This window comes from Terrapene carolina, unplaced genomic scaffold (assembly GCF_002925995.2).
Source record: "Terrapene carolina triunguis isolate 2854851 unplaced genomic scaffold, T_m_triunguis-2.0 Scaffold62, whole genome shotgun sequence".
Taxonomy (NCBI): Eukaryota; Metazoa; Chordata; order Testudines; family Emydidae; genus Terrapene; species Terrapene triunguis.
In genome coordinates, this window is record NW_020664413.1 from 12,312,403 (window position 1) to 12,330,210 (window position 17,808).

General features: G+C 44.7%; 1 protein-coding gene across 1 annotated transcript in view; it reads right to left on the reverse strand.

Moving 5' to 3' along the window:
* Positions 1-201: 201 nt before the first annotated feature.
* The window catches only part of MARCO (macrophage receptor with collagenous structure), a 19,334-nt gene continuing 1,727 nt past the window's right edge, over positions 202-17,808 (reverse strand). The window contains exons 2-14 of the mRNA XM_024224501.1: positions 17,075-17,305; positions 15,756-15,791; positions 14,344-14,415; positions 14,216-14,248; positions 13,371-13,424; positions 11,683-11,781; positions 10,558-10,647; positions 10,379-10,423; positions 7,232-7,267; positions 6,966-7,067; positions 4,011-4,046; positions 2,747-2,929; positions 202-332 (exon numbers count right to left, since the gene is read on the reverse strand). Of these exons, the coding sequence (XP_024080269.1) occupies positions 202-332; positions 2,747-2,929; positions 4,011-4,046; positions 6,966-7,067; positions 7,232-7,267; positions 10,379-10,423; positions 10,558-10,647; positions 11,683-11,781; positions 13,371-13,424; positions 14,216-14,248; positions 14,344-14,415; positions 15,756-15,791; positions 17,075-17,305 (1,148 nt within the window). The remainder of the gene's footprint in view (positions 333-2,746; positions 2,930-4,010; positions 4,047-6,965; positions 7,068-7,231; positions 7,268-10,378; positions 10,424-10,557; positions 10,648-11,682; positions 11,782-13,370; positions 13,425-14,215; positions 14,249-14,343; positions 14,416-15,755; positions 15,792-17,074; positions 17,306-17,808) is intronic.

Below are 17,808 nucleotides of genomic sequence, written 5' to 3' on the forward strand. Positions count from 1 at the left end.
GGTTATTAAAGATTTAAGGAAAAATTACTTGCCTCATTAATGCATATTTTTAAAATAGGTAAAGAAACCAACAGTTTTACAAACACAGAAACAAAGAAGCAAGTCCCAGTCACGGACAACAGCAGCACAGGCTGTTGGAACTTATGGAATTAAGACATCTTGTGCCAGACAGCAGTGTATCATGCCCATTTCTACACCGTCTTAGGCACATTCCACACCAGCATCTTCCACGTGGGTGCAGTCATGCTGCCCCCAGTCGCGTTTTTCACAGTCAAAAATGGAGGCTTCTGTTCCACTGCACTCCACGTCATCAAGCCAAATTTGATCAGAACCTTTTTTGGGGGGGTGTGGTTAAAAATAAAAAAAATTAAAAGTAAAATAAGTCACTGTACGGCATGGGAAACAAATATACAGTCACCCAAAGAAATCTGTAATGTGAATCACAAAGAAGATATTCTTTAGGTTTCACACTTCCCTTAGGGCTAGACTGAGCCTTAAGGCACAGCTCTATGTCAGGAGCGGGTACCTGGGTCACCCCACGAGGAGGCCTGGGAAGGAACTGTGACCGAGTCACATTTCTCCTCCCTGCGTTGCCATGGCTCCCAAGAGAAAGTAACTTATTGCAGCCTTTTAATGGGTGCAGATGACTTCCCCTCTCACACCAGCTTGGCATTGTGGGCTGGCGCACTGGGGGGTGGAGTCAAAACTTCACCTATTCCCGGCCCTCCCTCCACCCATCTGCAGGCGAATGGGAACAGTGGGCCTGCAAAGGCTGCTCTTCCCAGTGCTCAGTGACCAGGGGCGGCTCTATGTGTTTTGCTGCCCCAAGCACGGCAGTCAGGCGGCTTTTGGCAGCGCGCCTGCGGGAGGTCCGCTGGTCATGCCGATTCGGTGGCATGCCTGCGGAAGGTCCGCCAGTCCCGTGGCTTCGGCGTACCCGCAGCCGAATTGCCGCCAAATCCACGGGACCGGCGGACCTCCTACAGGCATGCCGCCGAAAGCCGCCAGCCTGCCGCCCTCACAGCGACCAGCCGGCCGCCTCCCGCGGCTTGCTGCCCCAGGCACGCGCTTGCTGCACTGGTGCCTGGAGCTGCCCCGGTCAGTGACCTGCAGTGCAGCTAACTCAGATGGAAGGAAAGGACTCTTTGTACAGGTTACATCCATTCTGGCTCACAGTGCGGAGTGAAGAAGAAGCCTCCCCTGATGCACCTTTACCACCGTGTGTGTCCTGGTAAGAGCAGGTCACAATCCTGTCTTTTGTTACCAGTGAAAAACAGCACAAGTCCCCCTCCCCCTAGGGAATACATAATGAATTCCTGAAACAAAACACAGGAGGGGAAGGAGCTGGCCGGATTGCAATCAAAGTTGTCACCTGACATGTTGGAGGTTGTCTCTCAGCTTGAATCTCATGCACTTTGCTGCACATATTGCCCATAGTCCCTTCCAAATGGAAGGGATAACACTTACTTAAGAGGCCTTTGGGTACCCTGCTGCAGAGAATTACACTTGCCACTAATATAGGGCATAGCTAAGACAGTGCAGAGATTTAGGTTAGGTGGTTTCATCCAAACAGTCTCTACTCTTTGGGTCTGCAAAACTGAGCTGGAAATTTTGCAAGAACAGACTTTCTAGTACTATTGTGGCACTTCTGCTTCCAGCTTTGGCTAGAAGTAAGAAGTGCAGGGGCACATGAAAATGAGAGATCCGAGAGGAAACAATATTAAGTGAACTTTTGTGAACTTTGGAAAAATTGAGTGAGTTCAGGTTGTGGGTAAAACTTGAGGGTGGGTGGAGGATAGAATTCATTTTAATTATAATGGTTCACCCCAGTGATCGTCTCCAATCAGGGATATGTGCACTAATCCCAGCAATCCTATTTAACACAGAAATCTCTAAAAACTTTGCTTCTGTTGACCATCCATGTATCTGAATGGCTTGTGCCCAGTTGTCCCAGAACACTTCCATTCCACTGTTCTGTAAGTACCTTGATTGGGTAATTATTCTATAGGTTATGATACTGCCCTCTTTGCTTTAGCAGAACACCCATTCGCTTCAGTAGGAGTTTTGTCTCGGTAAGAGTGGCAGGGTCTGGACCAGTGGGGACACGTGGGGGCAGGGTCATCCCCAGATTCGCTGCTTGGCTTATACTGAGCATGCTCATACGGACTGAGCATGCTCAGTAACACTGCTGAAGCCAGCTGCCCTGACTCCGCCCCCCGCCATCGGCAGGGATGGGTTGCCTCTGGTCTGGACCAGCATAATTTCTCTTTCGGAGGCCAGTGGGGTGGGTGGGTATTTTGACAATCGGGAAATAGAAATAGCAGGGAATAAAAGGGACAAATGGAAATTCTAGAGTTATCCTCTGAGGCGGCATGTCTGGAAAGCCCACGCAGCTCACATGTGAATGCAAGTATCTCACTATTCACCATCAAGAAACCATATATTTTGTACCACCTTAGACTGTGATCCTGAACTTGGAAAGAATTTTAGGACTTCCTACTGTGAAGAGCAAAAATCCCGTGCAACAAGAGCGGCACCAAACAAGTGTGGCACCCTGGACTGAAAAAATTCCAGCTCTGTATCTCAATACCTGGCTGTAAGTAGCTTGGGTGCCAGGAGGCCATGAATACTGTTCCTGTAAAGGTTGAATCTTGCACTGAACACCAGCCACACTATATAAAATCACAGATCACAATTTGGGATCGGGAATGTAATTGGTGATTTGGGGGATTAGTTATTAACTTACCTGGGGATGCCTTCATGGTGCGAAGTGCATGACTATATCCCAGCATTTTGCAGACCACGGTTCCATCTTTTTTGTCCCATTTATCATCACATATTGTTCCCCACTTCCCTTTGTACATAATTTCGACACGGCCCTCCTTAGCTGTTCCAACGAGCCTTATCTTGGGGTTGGAGTTGCGTTCCGCTGATGGATTATGTGGTTATGAAATAATTGCAGCAATTATGCACAAGGAAAATAAGACGTTTGCATAAGAAAAAATGACAGAAGAATAAAGTGTTAAACCCAATAACACAATGAATGGCCACACCTAAATGAACATGGCTACATGGAAACAGGTTGTTGTTGTAGCAAAAATCAGATCAGTTCAGGACCCTGTGGTAGATATGATGAACACAGGCATAGCTTGAGACTACTGAATCAATTTTAGGCCTGTTATTCGTACAGGCTATATGCATTATTGTGGGCTCGGGATTGTATTCTACTTCAATGGGGAGGGTTACTGCAGCTCCTCCAGGAACTAAAAACAGTGGAGTGTGATTACTGCAGTCCCTGGGACCAGTAAACAGTTCCAGAGAAGTACCACTCTCTGTGGTGGTTTGCATATACTGGTTCAGACTGTGTTCAAGAGACCCAGGAGACTGGGGTATAAAGAGACAGGCTTTTATTCTGAGGCAACAAATGGGCTTGACCATTTGTCCAAAAAGGGGGCGCCGTATCAAACCCCATGGAAGGACTGGAACACGCCGGGATGTCACGGGGGACCACTGGTAAGCTTAATTATGCATTTAGACCTTTTATTGTTTTATACGTTGTTTCTGTACGGCTCTGAGAGAGCTGTTGGTTACCCGTAACCACTGGCACATGCTGTTCATAGCCCTTGGAGAGAAAACAAAGCACAGAAGCTGGACACTAGTCAGACCTGCTGGGATAAGCAAGGGCATTGCAGGGAGGTGGGTTGCAACCGAACAACCCTGCTCAGCAGGAAGACTGATGCAGATCCCTGCCCAGAGATTGGTGATGGTGAAAGGCCTCCTTGAGCAGACCCGGAAGGGCTCAGAGGTGCAGTTACTCCAGAAGCGTCACTGACAGCCCTGATCCTGCAAGCTCTTAAACACTTGCTTCACTTTATGCATGTGGGAGGTTCTGTTGACATCATTGGGACTATGCAAATGGTCAAAGTTAAGCATGTGTCCTGGGTACACACTGGGTTCTATATTGTACTGGTGTTACAGGGCAAGCTATGGAGATGAGAAAGGTCTAGTACCTGGTTCACCCCTGTCACCTTTGTTCCCTGGAAGTCCTGTTCCAAATTAAAAAAAGCAATCATTAGACACACTTTCAAGGTAAAGTATAATGATTACCATTATGTCTTATACTTGTGTTGATCGAGGATGCATGCAAATGTTCAAACAAAACTCCAGCCCCCTCGCACAGTTAGAATTTGAAATGTACTCCTGGAATTAAACCCCTGATGCGGTTAAGCCCCTGGGACAGCTTTGGAACTCATGATAGCAGCATGTTAAAAGCAGCAGAAGTATTATGAACTGCAGAGTATTCGCAATGCATAACACTGGTGAAAAGGTCCTGTGATGGTGTATAGACATCAGTGTGCAGAATCCAGCTATATTAAGTGGACAGTATTTTACTGGTGCTGTCATTCATATAATACGTATTTTAAATGTTAAAAAAACAGCTCCAGAGAAGACATTTTAAAAATGTTTTTTAAAAATACATTTACAAACAACCTCCAGCTGCTTATGTGCTTTTCAAAATAGAAAAGTCCCTTTCTCTATTTTATGGTCAAATGGCCTACAGCAATTCATTTGACCAGCTCTTTGCTGTCAGGCGCTGTCTCGCACTATGTGTTTGCACAGAGCCTCACACAATGGGGCCGCAATCTCAGTTCACATCTCCAGCCACTACTATATTACAATTTAAAAAACCCCAACAATAACAATAAACGTTCATAATTATTTGCACTTGTATAGTGCCTTCCATCCAAAGATTGCAAAATGCTTTAAGGACCTCAATGACTTCATTAAAAAAAAAAACCTACACGAATAAAGGATTACCACCTTCCTTTTATAGATGGGGAAACTGAGGCAAAGAGAGGGAAAGGTCCAGATCCTCAAATGTGTTTAGGCACCTAACTCCCATTGAAAGGTGGGAATTAGGCATCTAAATACCTTTGAGGATCTGGGTCTAAGTGACTTTTATCCAAAGTCAAACAAGAAGTTAGTGGCAGAGTCAGGAATAGGAGCTGGGTCTTTTGACACCACAATGCCACTTGGGCCCTCTTAAAGGGTAATTTAGTTGGAATGCACAAAGGAATCCCAAATGGACTTAAAAAAAAAAAAAAAAAATCTTCCCATCCTTTTTCTTTTGCTAAAAGCACTAAATATACAACTCTTCCTTTTAAAAAAGGATAAATATATAAATGGACATACACAACCTATTTTGTAATCTGGTAGGTGTGTTTTCTGCATCATTAACCAGAGTTAGATGCAGGAGAAATCCAAAACTACCTGGCTGCATATTGGCATCTGAGTCAGGTGTGGCCTAAAGCAGATTTCAAATACGTGCCAGGAGTGAATTCAGAAATCAATTCTTAACGTACGATCCAGTCTCACTGTTCTGATTGGAGCCAAATCAATTTGAGCTCAGTGGGAGTTTTGCAGGTGTAAAGCTGGCTGGATGGGGCCACTTTATATCTAGTTCATCGGCAAAGATGCAGCCACCGTCTCTGAGTGGTAGTGGGCAGGGACTGGTTAGTGTCACAGTGAAGTGGAGTGATAGCCCTATAGTGAGACATCTGCTCATGTTGATGTTCTGTGTTGTTACTTCTGGGCCACGTAAGCTGCTGTCTCGGCCACTTTGGGGCAACTGGGGACCTTGGAGCGTCACACAAGGAGGAAAATATATTTCAGTCCTGTGCAAAGCGTGAGTTATTGATAAAAAGAAGGCTCCAACATTAGTAGCTGCACTGGTGCTGGAACCACCAGAATAAAGAAGGGCTGGACTGAGCCTTTACATCTTGCCCTGTGTAAAGTAATAGTGTAGCTGGACTACCTCAGAAACAGCCCAGGGAGGAACTGACTCTCCTCCTCAGGCTTCCCCTTTGCTCCTTGGGTTGTGGGAGTCATTTACTTCACAGGGTGCAGGGTATTCCCCCTTTTTTGGGCCAGCTCTGCTGGCTGCCTGGGGTTTGGAACCAGGGCCCTATCAAGTCCCTGATCTCCACTCATTACCTGCCCACCTACCCTCCCTGCCCATTGCTTCCTCCCTCTTCCCCTGTATACAGAGTTATGATCTGGGAAAGGTAAGCAGGGGGTCACATCCCCTTATGTTGCAGGGGCCAGTTAGAATCTAGAAAGAAAGAAGGAAACAAAGAAAGACAGACATTTGGCACAGAATCCCATGCTGCATCACTGCCTTAATGTAGCATCCGAAAGAAATATCTCAACTCAGATGCAAGCAGCGAATGAAATTTTCCCTGTAATGGCTGCACTGAAATGCACTTGTTCAAAAGGCAAATTTATGAAACAAGATGACAGATGAGTGACATTAAAAGAAAAAATGTGTTTGTCTCTCATACAGAGTCACACAGGAATTGTTCAAGAACTGGGCATTATTGCCAAAATACTACCACTGCAATGCTGGTACAATTGCTGGTCCTCCAAGTTATGGGTGTCTACGGGCCAGTCTCATGAGGACACCTAACTTTACTGAGCACTTTTGAAATGTTTCTTCCAGTCAGTCAATCTTTCCCTTTCCTTATTACAATTACATCCCTTTATGTTCACTCCTCGTTGCATGCAGATAAATAGATGTTGTTGAATTCTTAATTTCATATAAGTTACAGAGGAGAGGTGCATTGCAAGGTGTCTCTGCTGAAATGATACAAGGGAACAGAAATGAACTGCACTGACAACCAGGGGGACATGAAGGTGGCTGGACCAGAGAATCTGGCCTCATGACTTTAAAACCTTTTGCATAATTTTTACCAAAGTTTCCAGAAAGATGATACTATGAGGTAGCATCCAAAATTTCAGGAAGATTGGTTTCTTTGTGTGGGAACTTGGTGGTGGGGTTGAAAATCAGGTTTATAATGGAAAGCTAGCAGCAAGCTTAACCAGGGAACAACTACTGCAACTTTATAACACACACCCAATGCAAAACATACCAGCTAATCATCAGAAACCTTGATAGATAGTCTTACCTCTAGGTCCCATGTCTCCTTTGGATCCTTTCATTCCTGGTTCACCTTTTGGACCTTGAATGCCAAAATGCCCACTACTTTCTCCATGTTGGCCTCTAAACCCTAGGTGGAAAATATCAGAGAGCTGATGCCTTTGTCAATTTCTGAAGAAAAGAGCATGACAAGTATTACATGCAATCACCTTCAAAAGTCAGTGAAACATTCCACGTAAAGTACCCAATTGTGTAATCATCTATTTGCATAATTTAATACAGCAAGTGCTTTACCTGAATCTCCCTGTTCTCCCTTTGGTCCTGGAATGCCTAAAGTCATCAAAACCAAAATAAATAAGTCAAATAGATATTTTCACACTTTTAAGCTTCCTCAAGCTTACATTTATAGTCAACTTTTCAATTAATGCAGATGGGAAGGCACGTTGGTTCTCCAGCTAATGGTTAATGAAGTGGATAAGGCATGTACAATATATTAAAATAAGAATTTATTAACCTAGGAAGATTGGGTTTTCAGATCCAAGTCTTATAGGATAAGTGGACCTTTCACTGCTAACATACCTAAATTGACCCTATGTGCCAGATACACAGCTGGGGTAAGTCACAGTAGCTCCATTAATGTCAACAAAAGGAGATTGGGGTGGGTTATCTTAACCTGCTGCACTTTATGTTTTTAAGTTATATCAAAAGGTGCCTCTATGGACCCTTGGCACAGCTACATAAGTATCCTGCCATGGCAGCCTGGCAGAGCTCCATGTCCACTACTGTAGGTCCATACTCCATGAGTATGCCGTCATGCATGGGATTGAGCATACTGCCTCCTGGCTTGAGCTGGTCATTCATTCCCGTGCATCCCCCTATTCGAATAACTTGCGTTGCTGATGCTGAACTTGTCTTGTTTTCCTTTACCTGCTACTCCACTCTGTCCCTTTGCACCTTTAGGTCCCCTCTCTCCTGGGATTCCTGATGTTTTTTTTTTTTAAAAAGGGTGCATGGGTAAAAAATACCTAGTAGGATATTATTTTACTAAATTAAAAATGCTGGTAGCTATGTACCCTTCTCCCCTCTCTGACCAGGCATGCCATTTAAACCAGGAAGTCCCAGAGCACCAACTTCTCCATTCAGACCTTAAAGTTGAACAACAACAAAAGTGAAGTACAAAGAACTATAAAGGATAAAGGAACCAAAGTAACATAACATTTCTCCAGGGGCTGATCCTCTACTGCCCCACACCTTGTGTAGTCATCTATTCCTGTGCAGAGTGAGAGCAAAGTGGGTGTAAACTGCTTCCACGTTGGAATCCTCCACTCGCTTTCACCAGTGGTATCATTTTATAACCAACTTTGCAGTGTGGAAATGAGCATACAAAGTGAAAGGCAGTGGAGAATCAGGTCCATACAGCATTTCAGTCTGAAGGATCCCAAAGCACTTTCCAAAATTTAGGTCAAATTCTGCCCTGGGATGCATACACATGGGTCACATTGACTTCAATGGGAGTGATGTGTATAGAGCCAAAAGGAGAATATGGCCCTGTACACACAGAATATGGCCCTGTAAACTCTCACACAAATAAATTAGGGCTCTATGGAAATTTAATAGGATTCTATATAAATTGCTCTAAAAATCTATAGATGTTAACAGAAAAGAAGATCTTTTCTATAGACTTTCTAAGTCATCCCATAGAATTTTAGAGAAGGGATATAATTCTGTAGGATAGTTCACAAAGCCCAGAGAAAGGATAGCAGCGTCTATGAAGACTTTTCCATAGGGGTAAAGAACACTCCATCCATATGCACCTGCAGGGGAAATGTTCATAGCAGAAAGCATTTACCTGTGTTGCAATTTTTCCAGGGTACTATGGGACAGATTGGCCTTTCATTTACACTGAGCTAAATCAGGAGCAACTCCATGGAGCTACTATAGTGTGAAACTGTTGCTAGCAGGATACTCAGCATCAGTATCTACATATCTAAATGCCATGATGAGTCAGGCCATGAAGCAGGAGAGACACCATACGAATTTACAATTAGACAAAAGGGGCCTGATTCACCACTGCATTATTCCAGTTTGACACTGGTGTTGCCTCAATGGAGTGAAACTGGTGTGAAAGTGGAGTAATACAATGGCGAACCAGGCCTTAGAGGATTAGAAAGGGACTTACTGGGTGAAATTCTGGGACCCGTGTAACAGACTGACAATTTCCTGCAATATCGTAAATGAATTTTATTGAATGAAGTTAAACCTTATTGAATTAGTTTTAAAATCTTTGAATTTCTTGTATTAAAAATGCAGTGGTGCATGTGTTATTGTGGAATTGTATGTATTTTCATACAGCTGGGGGTAATTACACAAATTCACTCAGGTTGTAAAGAAACCCCCCCACCCCGGGAGAGATACATATACTAATTCAACCTAGATTCTCCAGGGACTGACCAACAAAGGAAGGATTTTTGAATAAATAGCCTAGTTTTAAACTGGCGCATGGCCTTTTTCCTGATCCAGCAAATGGACTGGACCCTAATCCACAGTAGGCCCCAATCTTTCGGGTAGGGTTGGAAGGACTGGCCCTGCAGAATCCAGGTTAGGGTTGGGGTTAATTCTGTTAAATTTATTAGCATGCACGTTGGTTCTTTTATTGTTTTAATGTGTTTTCTCTGCAATGCGTTATCCCTTAAGAATAAAGTGCTGTGTGGTAACTTATAACTATCAACAATCATTCTGTTATCAGTCTCTGAAGAAAAAGCAAGCAGGTGTCCTTGGTCAATCTATCTGTGCTGGGAAATACACAGTGAAGGCAAGGAAGTGTGCAGCCTGGGAATACCCGAGTCAGATGGTCTCCACCCAGAAAGGCAATGCCTGGGGAACGGGAAGCCAGAGAGTGGATGCCTTTGCCGAACCATCGAGGGGAAACAGAGGTGCAGTTGCCCTGGACTGTGATTGCCTATGATATGCAGGAGGTCAGACAAGATGGTCGTAATGGGCTCTCCTGATTTTAAAAATCTATGAAAAATGTAGAACAAAAGATCCTACTTCTCCTTTCACTCACACCCATTTACAGCAGTTTTACACCAGTGTAACTCGACTGAGTTCAGTGGAATTACTCTTCAAGTCCAGTGGTGTATGCGAGACAACAGGCCTTGAATCTGTAGCTTGCTGCGGGATTGGAGGGAGAGCAGATGTTGTGTTTATAATACTCTTCCTAGGTAATTGGGACAAATGGACATTTCTCAGTTACAATGATGGTGGGTTTGATTTTCTTTTAAATTGGACTTTCAGGCCAATCCACTACGGCTGTTAATTGACCTCGATTAAGTTAGAGCCGATTTACACCAGCTGTGGACCTGCCCTTTTTTAATGAAATGCACCTTTAAGGGAGATCAGTGTCATACCAATATGAGAAACTTTTCTTTTTGACTGGCTTACCTGCCTCTCCTTTCTGTCCTGGAAGCCCTGGTGCACCCACTCTACCTACAATACAATATTGGTGTTAGCATTAGTGATATTTGTACAAATCATTAAACATGGCATCTCCCCTCTCCTCCACCAGCCCCCTGCCAGATTTGGCTTTCTGCCTTATTAACTTACCATTTAACCTGACTAACCTGCATCTCCCTTGTTTCCAGGAACACCAATTGATCCTTTGGGGCCCATCTCTCCCTTCTTACCCACTTCACCTTTACTTCCTTGAAGACCTATTTAACAATACAATGAATGTGTGTGAATCAAAGGGTTGGAGTCAAATCTGTCTCTCTCTCTCCCATTGGCTCTAACAGCATCAGCATCTGGCCCTGGGTCTGCATTTCTAGATCTGACATTTTCAGTTGGTAATCAAGATACTTATGATACAATACAAAAGAATGCAACAAAATATTTCGGAAGTGATTGCAATCCCCTCCTTCCCTGTTCTGTTCCAGCATTTTCCCGAGATTCCTTGAATTGTTTAAGATCCGTTTTGCCATTTCTGAGCCAGACCCTCAGCTGGTGCAAATCAGTGGAATTCTGTTAAATAAATGGAACCCTACTGATGTACACCAGCCGAGCAGCAATGCTACATTTCCAAATGTTCTGTGTATAATCATCATTCTCCGCTCATATGTACCACTTCCATTAGTTTCCACTCTCTACCCTGTTTTCGGCTCATTCTCCCTGTCCACATCTCAGACGTGGCTGATGAATACCAATGTAATGCAAGTTACACAGGCGAGAAACACTGCCTAATTCTTCTGTTTAACTTACACAAAACTCTAGCTTATATGGGATTTAAACCACTCAGAAGCAGGCTTTTCTATCACTCTAACCAACCAAACCTGCACATGATTGTGCATTTAAATTGTATTGTATTCGTTTATACCATATAAATCCTTCTGTAAACACCACTGCTATAATCAGGGATGTGCTGATAATTTAATACCTGCTTCTTTCATTACACGTACATATCCCCAAAAGAGAATATAAAAGCTCAGAGTAATGAGTCAGCATTTCTGGAGGACCACCCTCGTTGGTGCACTGGCATAGCAAGAAACAAAATGGTACCCCACAAATAAGGCAAATAACCTCATTCATCCAATCCCTTTATAGACTGGAACCCCATGGTCAGAGATATCTGAATCTTTGTGGAAACAACTCAGAGTAATAATACATTTTACACTGTAAATGGAAAAGACTTAACTAGGAAGGCATGTGAAATTATTAAAATTGCATAGGTAAAAATAAGCAAATTGTCTTACCTGTAGGCCCCCTACCCCCTTTCATTCCTGGTTCACCTTTTGGACCAGCAAGGCCCCTGTCCCCTTCACTTCCATCTTCACCCGGTGGTCCTCTAAAACCTGGATGAAAAATACCAAACTTCTGATGCTTTGTTGCTTTGACCATCCCATGACAGACCCATTACACACACTACAAAATGCAATACCAATATAAGAGTCAAATTCTGCTCTTGTTGTAGATCCAGAGTGACTCCGAAGATGCCAATGCAGTTACTTTTGAAATAGATATCTGTCACTGAGGGCCAAATTTGGGCCTCTCTGTGTAAATTCAGTACTGTCCGCTGGATTCTATTCTCATTCACTGGTTTTACTTGGGTTTATTTCTGCTAACTTCAATGGAGTTATTCCTGATTTACACAGGTGTGACCAAGAGCAAAATCCATAGTAGCAACACAATGAAGGAAATGCATTACCTTGGACTCCTTGGTCTCCTCTTGTCCCCTTTGGTCCTTCTATTCCTGAAATCCCAATACGTACATATTAATAATAATGATTAATGGACATGAAAGGCAGATATTTTTGAGCCTATGCAATCCACCGGTATTGGGCCAGATTCTCAGCGGGTGTAAATGGACACAGTCACTCCACTGACGTAAATGGAGCTATGTTGATTTACACTAGCTGCGAAACTGGTCCAACTGTCTATGAGCCAAATCTTGCTATCCTGGCTCAAAGACTGAGGTCAGTGGGAATTTTTCCCTGAAAAGGCACTGAAATGTATAGGCAGCGAACTGCAGGATTTGGCCTGAAGTTGTACTTCATTGATGTAAATCATGCTGCACAGCAAGGAAGACACGGATGCTTGATGTTTAAAATGCTTGTTTGGCATAAACATAGACAAGCACCACGGATGGATGAGATGGGGGAGCAGCAGAGCGGACTTGCTGCCTGACTGGCTGTGGGGGCCCTTACCTAGTGAGACTAGTGCAGTACCAGTGCAGAAAGGCTTGGGGTCCCCAAGCTGGGGGGTAGCAGTCTCCCTGCATTCAGGAACATCTAATGTGCATGAGCATTCTGCTCCCCAGTGAGGAGCCTTGGGGAGAAGGGAGGGATGAGGGAGAACCTGTTCAATCCATGGTTTGTCATGGTCCTAAATGGAGAACTAGGGCAGCGACCATGGGACTACAAATGTGAGTGCAAAGCACAGCCTGCGGGATAATTCCTTCCCCAGCATGTACCATTTGGGCTGTGCAATAGCTCCAGGATTTAGTCCTTATGAAAGGCCACATTCTGATTTCATTTACACTAGTGAAAAATTGGGAATAAATCCATACACTTTAGTGGAGTTACTCCCAATTTATCCTAGTGTAAATGAGACCAGAATCTGGTCTGAAGACTGGGTCTCCAGGAACAGGACACACAGGACAACTGGATCGTATGTTGATTACAACATACACATTTTAGTGTGCATCTTATAGAGCAGTGGCTGATCAAATTATGTTGTATCAGTGTGGCTCTATCAGTAGGACTGTCATCTCTGAGACAGAAAGTTAAGTTACCCTCCAGTTACGACTTATGACCCATAAAACACCATGTAAATCACTCAGATTGCTGCTGCGTGTCCTGGTTTTACCAAACTTTGTGTATTCAGTTCTTTGCTTAGCTCTTCGTTTACTTTTTAGGAGGTGCTGCTACTAATCCTTTCTTACCTGCTTCTCCCTTGTCTCCCTTGGCACCTGGAGCTCCTACTCCTCCAGGTATCCCTAAAATATCAAAGGAAATATGTGGCTTGAGCATTATGTAGGATAACATTTGTACAGTGGCTGTAAAGGTTAGTAACTCAGTACCTGGAGTTCCATCCTTTCCAGATGAACCTTTCTCCCCTTTTTGAGCACCCCCAGGGCCAGAAAGACCTCCAGCACCCTTTTCTCCAGGATTACCTTGAAATTGAATTGGCAAAAAATTAACATGTATTCTTTTATGAAGACTGAAACCACAGCTCCCAAACCAGTAAACTAACTGCAAGACACACACAAAACCTGCAGCTACAGAAGCTCGTCACACCTACCTATTTGTTTTCTACAAGTGAATGGGGTGAAATGCAGGGAATATCACAGGCGTTATAAAGGACAATGTGCGGGATGTGTTCAGAGGTGGATTACAGTTTTGTGGAGCCCTGGGCCAGAGCAAGTGGCCTCTCCCCCGTCACTCCCCATGCTCCTGCCAGGGAACAGGGTTGGGGTGCGGGGGCTTCCCCCACTCCCTGGCAGGAGCGCTGAGCGGGTGGAACAGGTGCGCAGGGTGCCCATTTTTCCGGGGGCCCCACTGGATACGTTCACATTCTCAGAGTTTGCAGTGGGAAGCATGTGCTTAAAAACCGTTTCAGGTTTAAAAACAGTGGCCAAAATGTTCACATCCGAAGTGCTGAACTTTGGGTATCTCAATCCATATTTAGGCACCAAAATCAAAGTGCCAATGGGAAGTCTGAGAATCAGGGTGTTTTTATTTCTATTTGTTCTGATGATGCAAGGGAGGGTTCATTTCCACAACTTACCCTTCTCTCCTTTCTCCCCAGGAAATCCAATACCTAAAATACAAATACATCCACTTTTGTTCTCCTCTGCTTGTCTCCATTGTTAAATATGTCCCCACCCCTCTCTGAGTTTTATGTTATTTGCTTACCCTTTGACCCTGGTTCTCCTTTGCTTCCAGCTGGTCCTCGTAGACCCATGTCTCCCTTCTCACCTTTTCCTCCTAGAAGATGGATTTGACAGCATAATGAACAAGTGTAAATTAAAGGCTGTGACTCACTGAATTGAATAACAACATTTCCATTGATTGTAATGGGACCAGGATTTGGCCATAACTAGGACCAGATCCTCAGATGGGTGTAAGCTGACATAGCTCCATTGAGTGCAATTGAATTATGCTAATTTACATCCAATGAGAATCTGGCCTTGTGTATATTTCAGCATGTAACCAACAGGAGGAGTAAGCACTTGAAAACTTGAAATCCTTTTCACCTTGACTTCCTTTCTCCCCCTTGGCACCTGAATTGAACAGAATAAAGCCTTCATTTCAGGCAGGCAGAGATAACTTGGCTAAGAAAAAAGGTTGCAGTTATAGGCACTAGTTAGACACCAGTTTGAAGTATAAGTCTTGGGGAGATTGAGGAACAGACAATCAATGTTAGAAAAGGGAAGCAGGGTATCTCTTAAAACGCCATGTGAATTCATCTAGGAGAAGTAATCTTCACATCTGGGGAATTTTAGGGCTTGATCCTGAGCGTGTGCAAACCCCGCCCCCTCAAGTCAGTGGGCCCAATCCAGCTCCCACTGAAGTCAATAGATGTATTTCCATTGTCTTCAATGGGAAATGCATGAGGACCTTATTCAGCTTGTCTACTGCAAGAACAAGTGCCAGAATTTGGGGTGCAATCCTATGAAAGGCTGAGGCCCCTAGTGCCATGTGGGAGCTGCTCAGCACTTTGTAGGATCACACCTTAATCACATAGGAAAACTGACCTGTTGTATTACTCGTTGTGGACTAGATTGAGCCTGTAGGCTCAACCCTGAGTAAAAGGTGCTGTGAAATTACTCTGCAGCTGTGGCTCCCACCCGGTTCCCATCAGTTCCTCCCCTGGTCCCATCCAGATTCAAGAAGGGAGGAGAGGGGGAGTAAGTTACTGATAAAGCTCTTGATAAAATACAACTTACTTCTTCCATCATGTCTACCCAGCTACCCTGGCTAGTGAGCAGCGGCGGGGAGGGGAGACGGAGTTGAGACTCTACTAGCTCCCAGCTTCTCCCCACCCACTTGCTCAGAATGGGGAGTATCCAGAGAACAGGGTCTACGCTCTGCACCCAAGCCAGACTCCCAGCAGGCCATGCAAGAGGGTGTGGGAGGAGCTTGACTTCAATGGGACCATTCACGTGCGTAAAATTATGCAGGGTAATTACGTCTTTGCAGGAGCGGGGCCCAAATGACTTATTGAATAGGGCTCCAAAATCTAACTTCCGATTCTGTACAGAACAGGGGAAGGGAGGAGGAATGAGAGAGAGGGGAAGCTGTTCATTGCTCAAATATTTACTTACCTGGAGGACCAGGTTCTCCTTTGATTCCAAGTCGCCCTGAAATGGATATTTGATGTGCATTTTTAAACGGTCAGCACTCAATCGTTGATTGAACAGTATGTTAACAAATTTAGCTCTGAGTTGAAAATGTCACCCTCCCTGCAGGAAGACTAGAAGTCCTAGAGAGGCCTGAAAAAAGTCTGAGCAACATTATGTGGGTGTGCTGGGGGGGGAGGGGCTGGGTACAGGCAGCCCACACCCATTCCAGCACAGGAAATAGAATCTAGCTGCAACGAAGTGGGACCATGAAGGGATATGCCAGCCTGGGCTCCATACTTCCACCCTATGCACAATCTTATCCAATTCTTCTTATTCTCTGGATAAATTCATGGAGGTTAAGGCCATTAATGGCTGTTAGCCAGGATGGGTAAGGAATGGTGTCCCTAGACTCTGTTTGTCAGAGGGTGGAGATGGATGGCAGGAGAGAGATCACTTGATAGTTACCAGTTAGGTTCACTCCCTCTGAGGCACCTGGCATTGGCCACTGTCGGTAGACAGGATACTGGGCTAGATGGACCTTTGGTCTGACCCAGTACGGCCGTTCTTATGTTCTTAGCGCCAGATCCTCAGCCGGTACAGATCATCATAACTGCATTCATTTTTTGTGGCAGCCACTGTCTACTACTCTGTGTTTATACAATGGGGCCCTGTTCCTGGTTGCTCCTTAAGTATTACTATATTTTCATAGCAGTGCCTCTCTCTCATATCGTGCTTTTCCTCGGTAGATTTCAAAGCCCTGCACTTTGCAATCGTTAACGTATTTATCTTCACAACACTCCTGGGAGGCAGGGCAGGACTGTTATCCCCATTTTACACATGGGGAACTGATGCACACAGAGGCTAAGTGACTTGCCCAAGATCACACAGAAAGGCTGTAGCAGAGCAGAGAACTGAATCCAGGTCTCTCGAGTCCTAAGGCTAGTGCCCTAACCACTAGACCATCCATAATAAAATGAGTCAAGTTAATGGAGCTACACCATTTACATGAGCTGAGGATCTCCCCCCACCCCTTCAACCTTAGAGAAGGAAACTGGAGTTTCCCATAGGGACCACTGAATTGTGCATTTTCTATTTAAAGAAGGCTTTGACTCTTGTACTGCTTGTACAGCACTATCGGGCTTTGAGATTATGAACAAAAGCTTATGCTCTAATAAATTTGTTAGTCTCTAAGGTGCCACAAGTACTCCTGTTCTTTTTGCGGATACAGACTAACACGGCTGCTACTCTGAAACCTGAACAAAATATGACAGTCAAAAAGATAAGGTGAAGTGGAGAGATACCTGCAGCCAGTGTGATATTGTTCATCCTCATCAATAAATTGTGGTTGCTGACCCTAATGGTGTTGATTTCCTCTTCTAAGCTTTCGATCAATGTTTCTTCATCTCTGGTGTTCTTTCTGTAAAAGCTTCTCTCTGGAAGAGTTTCATTGTAGAAGGGGATGACCAGTTCCTCTGGTAAATGAGAGTCGTCTTCTCTTTGGATTTTGCGTATTTCCTCCTGAATGTTAAACACTGGGAAAATGGAAGGCATCATGGAATAAATATTCTCAATCTCCTTCTATCATCCTGGGAAATTCCTGCTCTACAGGGCAATTTCTATTGACTAGCCCTGAATTCCGGTAAAACAGACACTTCTTTCTTGCACAACAGGTAGAATGTAACCTGAAACCGGGGCCTATGTACTGGGCACAGCTCAGCCATGCCTCCGCTGCTAATCTGGCTACACTGGTGTTTATACTCACGCTAGCTCAATGAGAGTACATTGAGCAGGGCAATACACCCCTAACTTAGTGTAGACCAGGCCTGCACAACTCGTAAAGTGGCGAGGGCCATATTACTCCAAAGAAAACAGCTGAGGGCCAACCCCCCCCCGGCCCCCCCGACCCCCCCCCCCCCAGCGCCACTGAATCCCCCCCCAGCACCACCCAGCCACCCCCGAAACACAACACCCCCTCCCAGCGCCGCCCGCCCCACAGAAACACCCCCCCCCAGCGCTGCCGAAACACCCCCCCAGC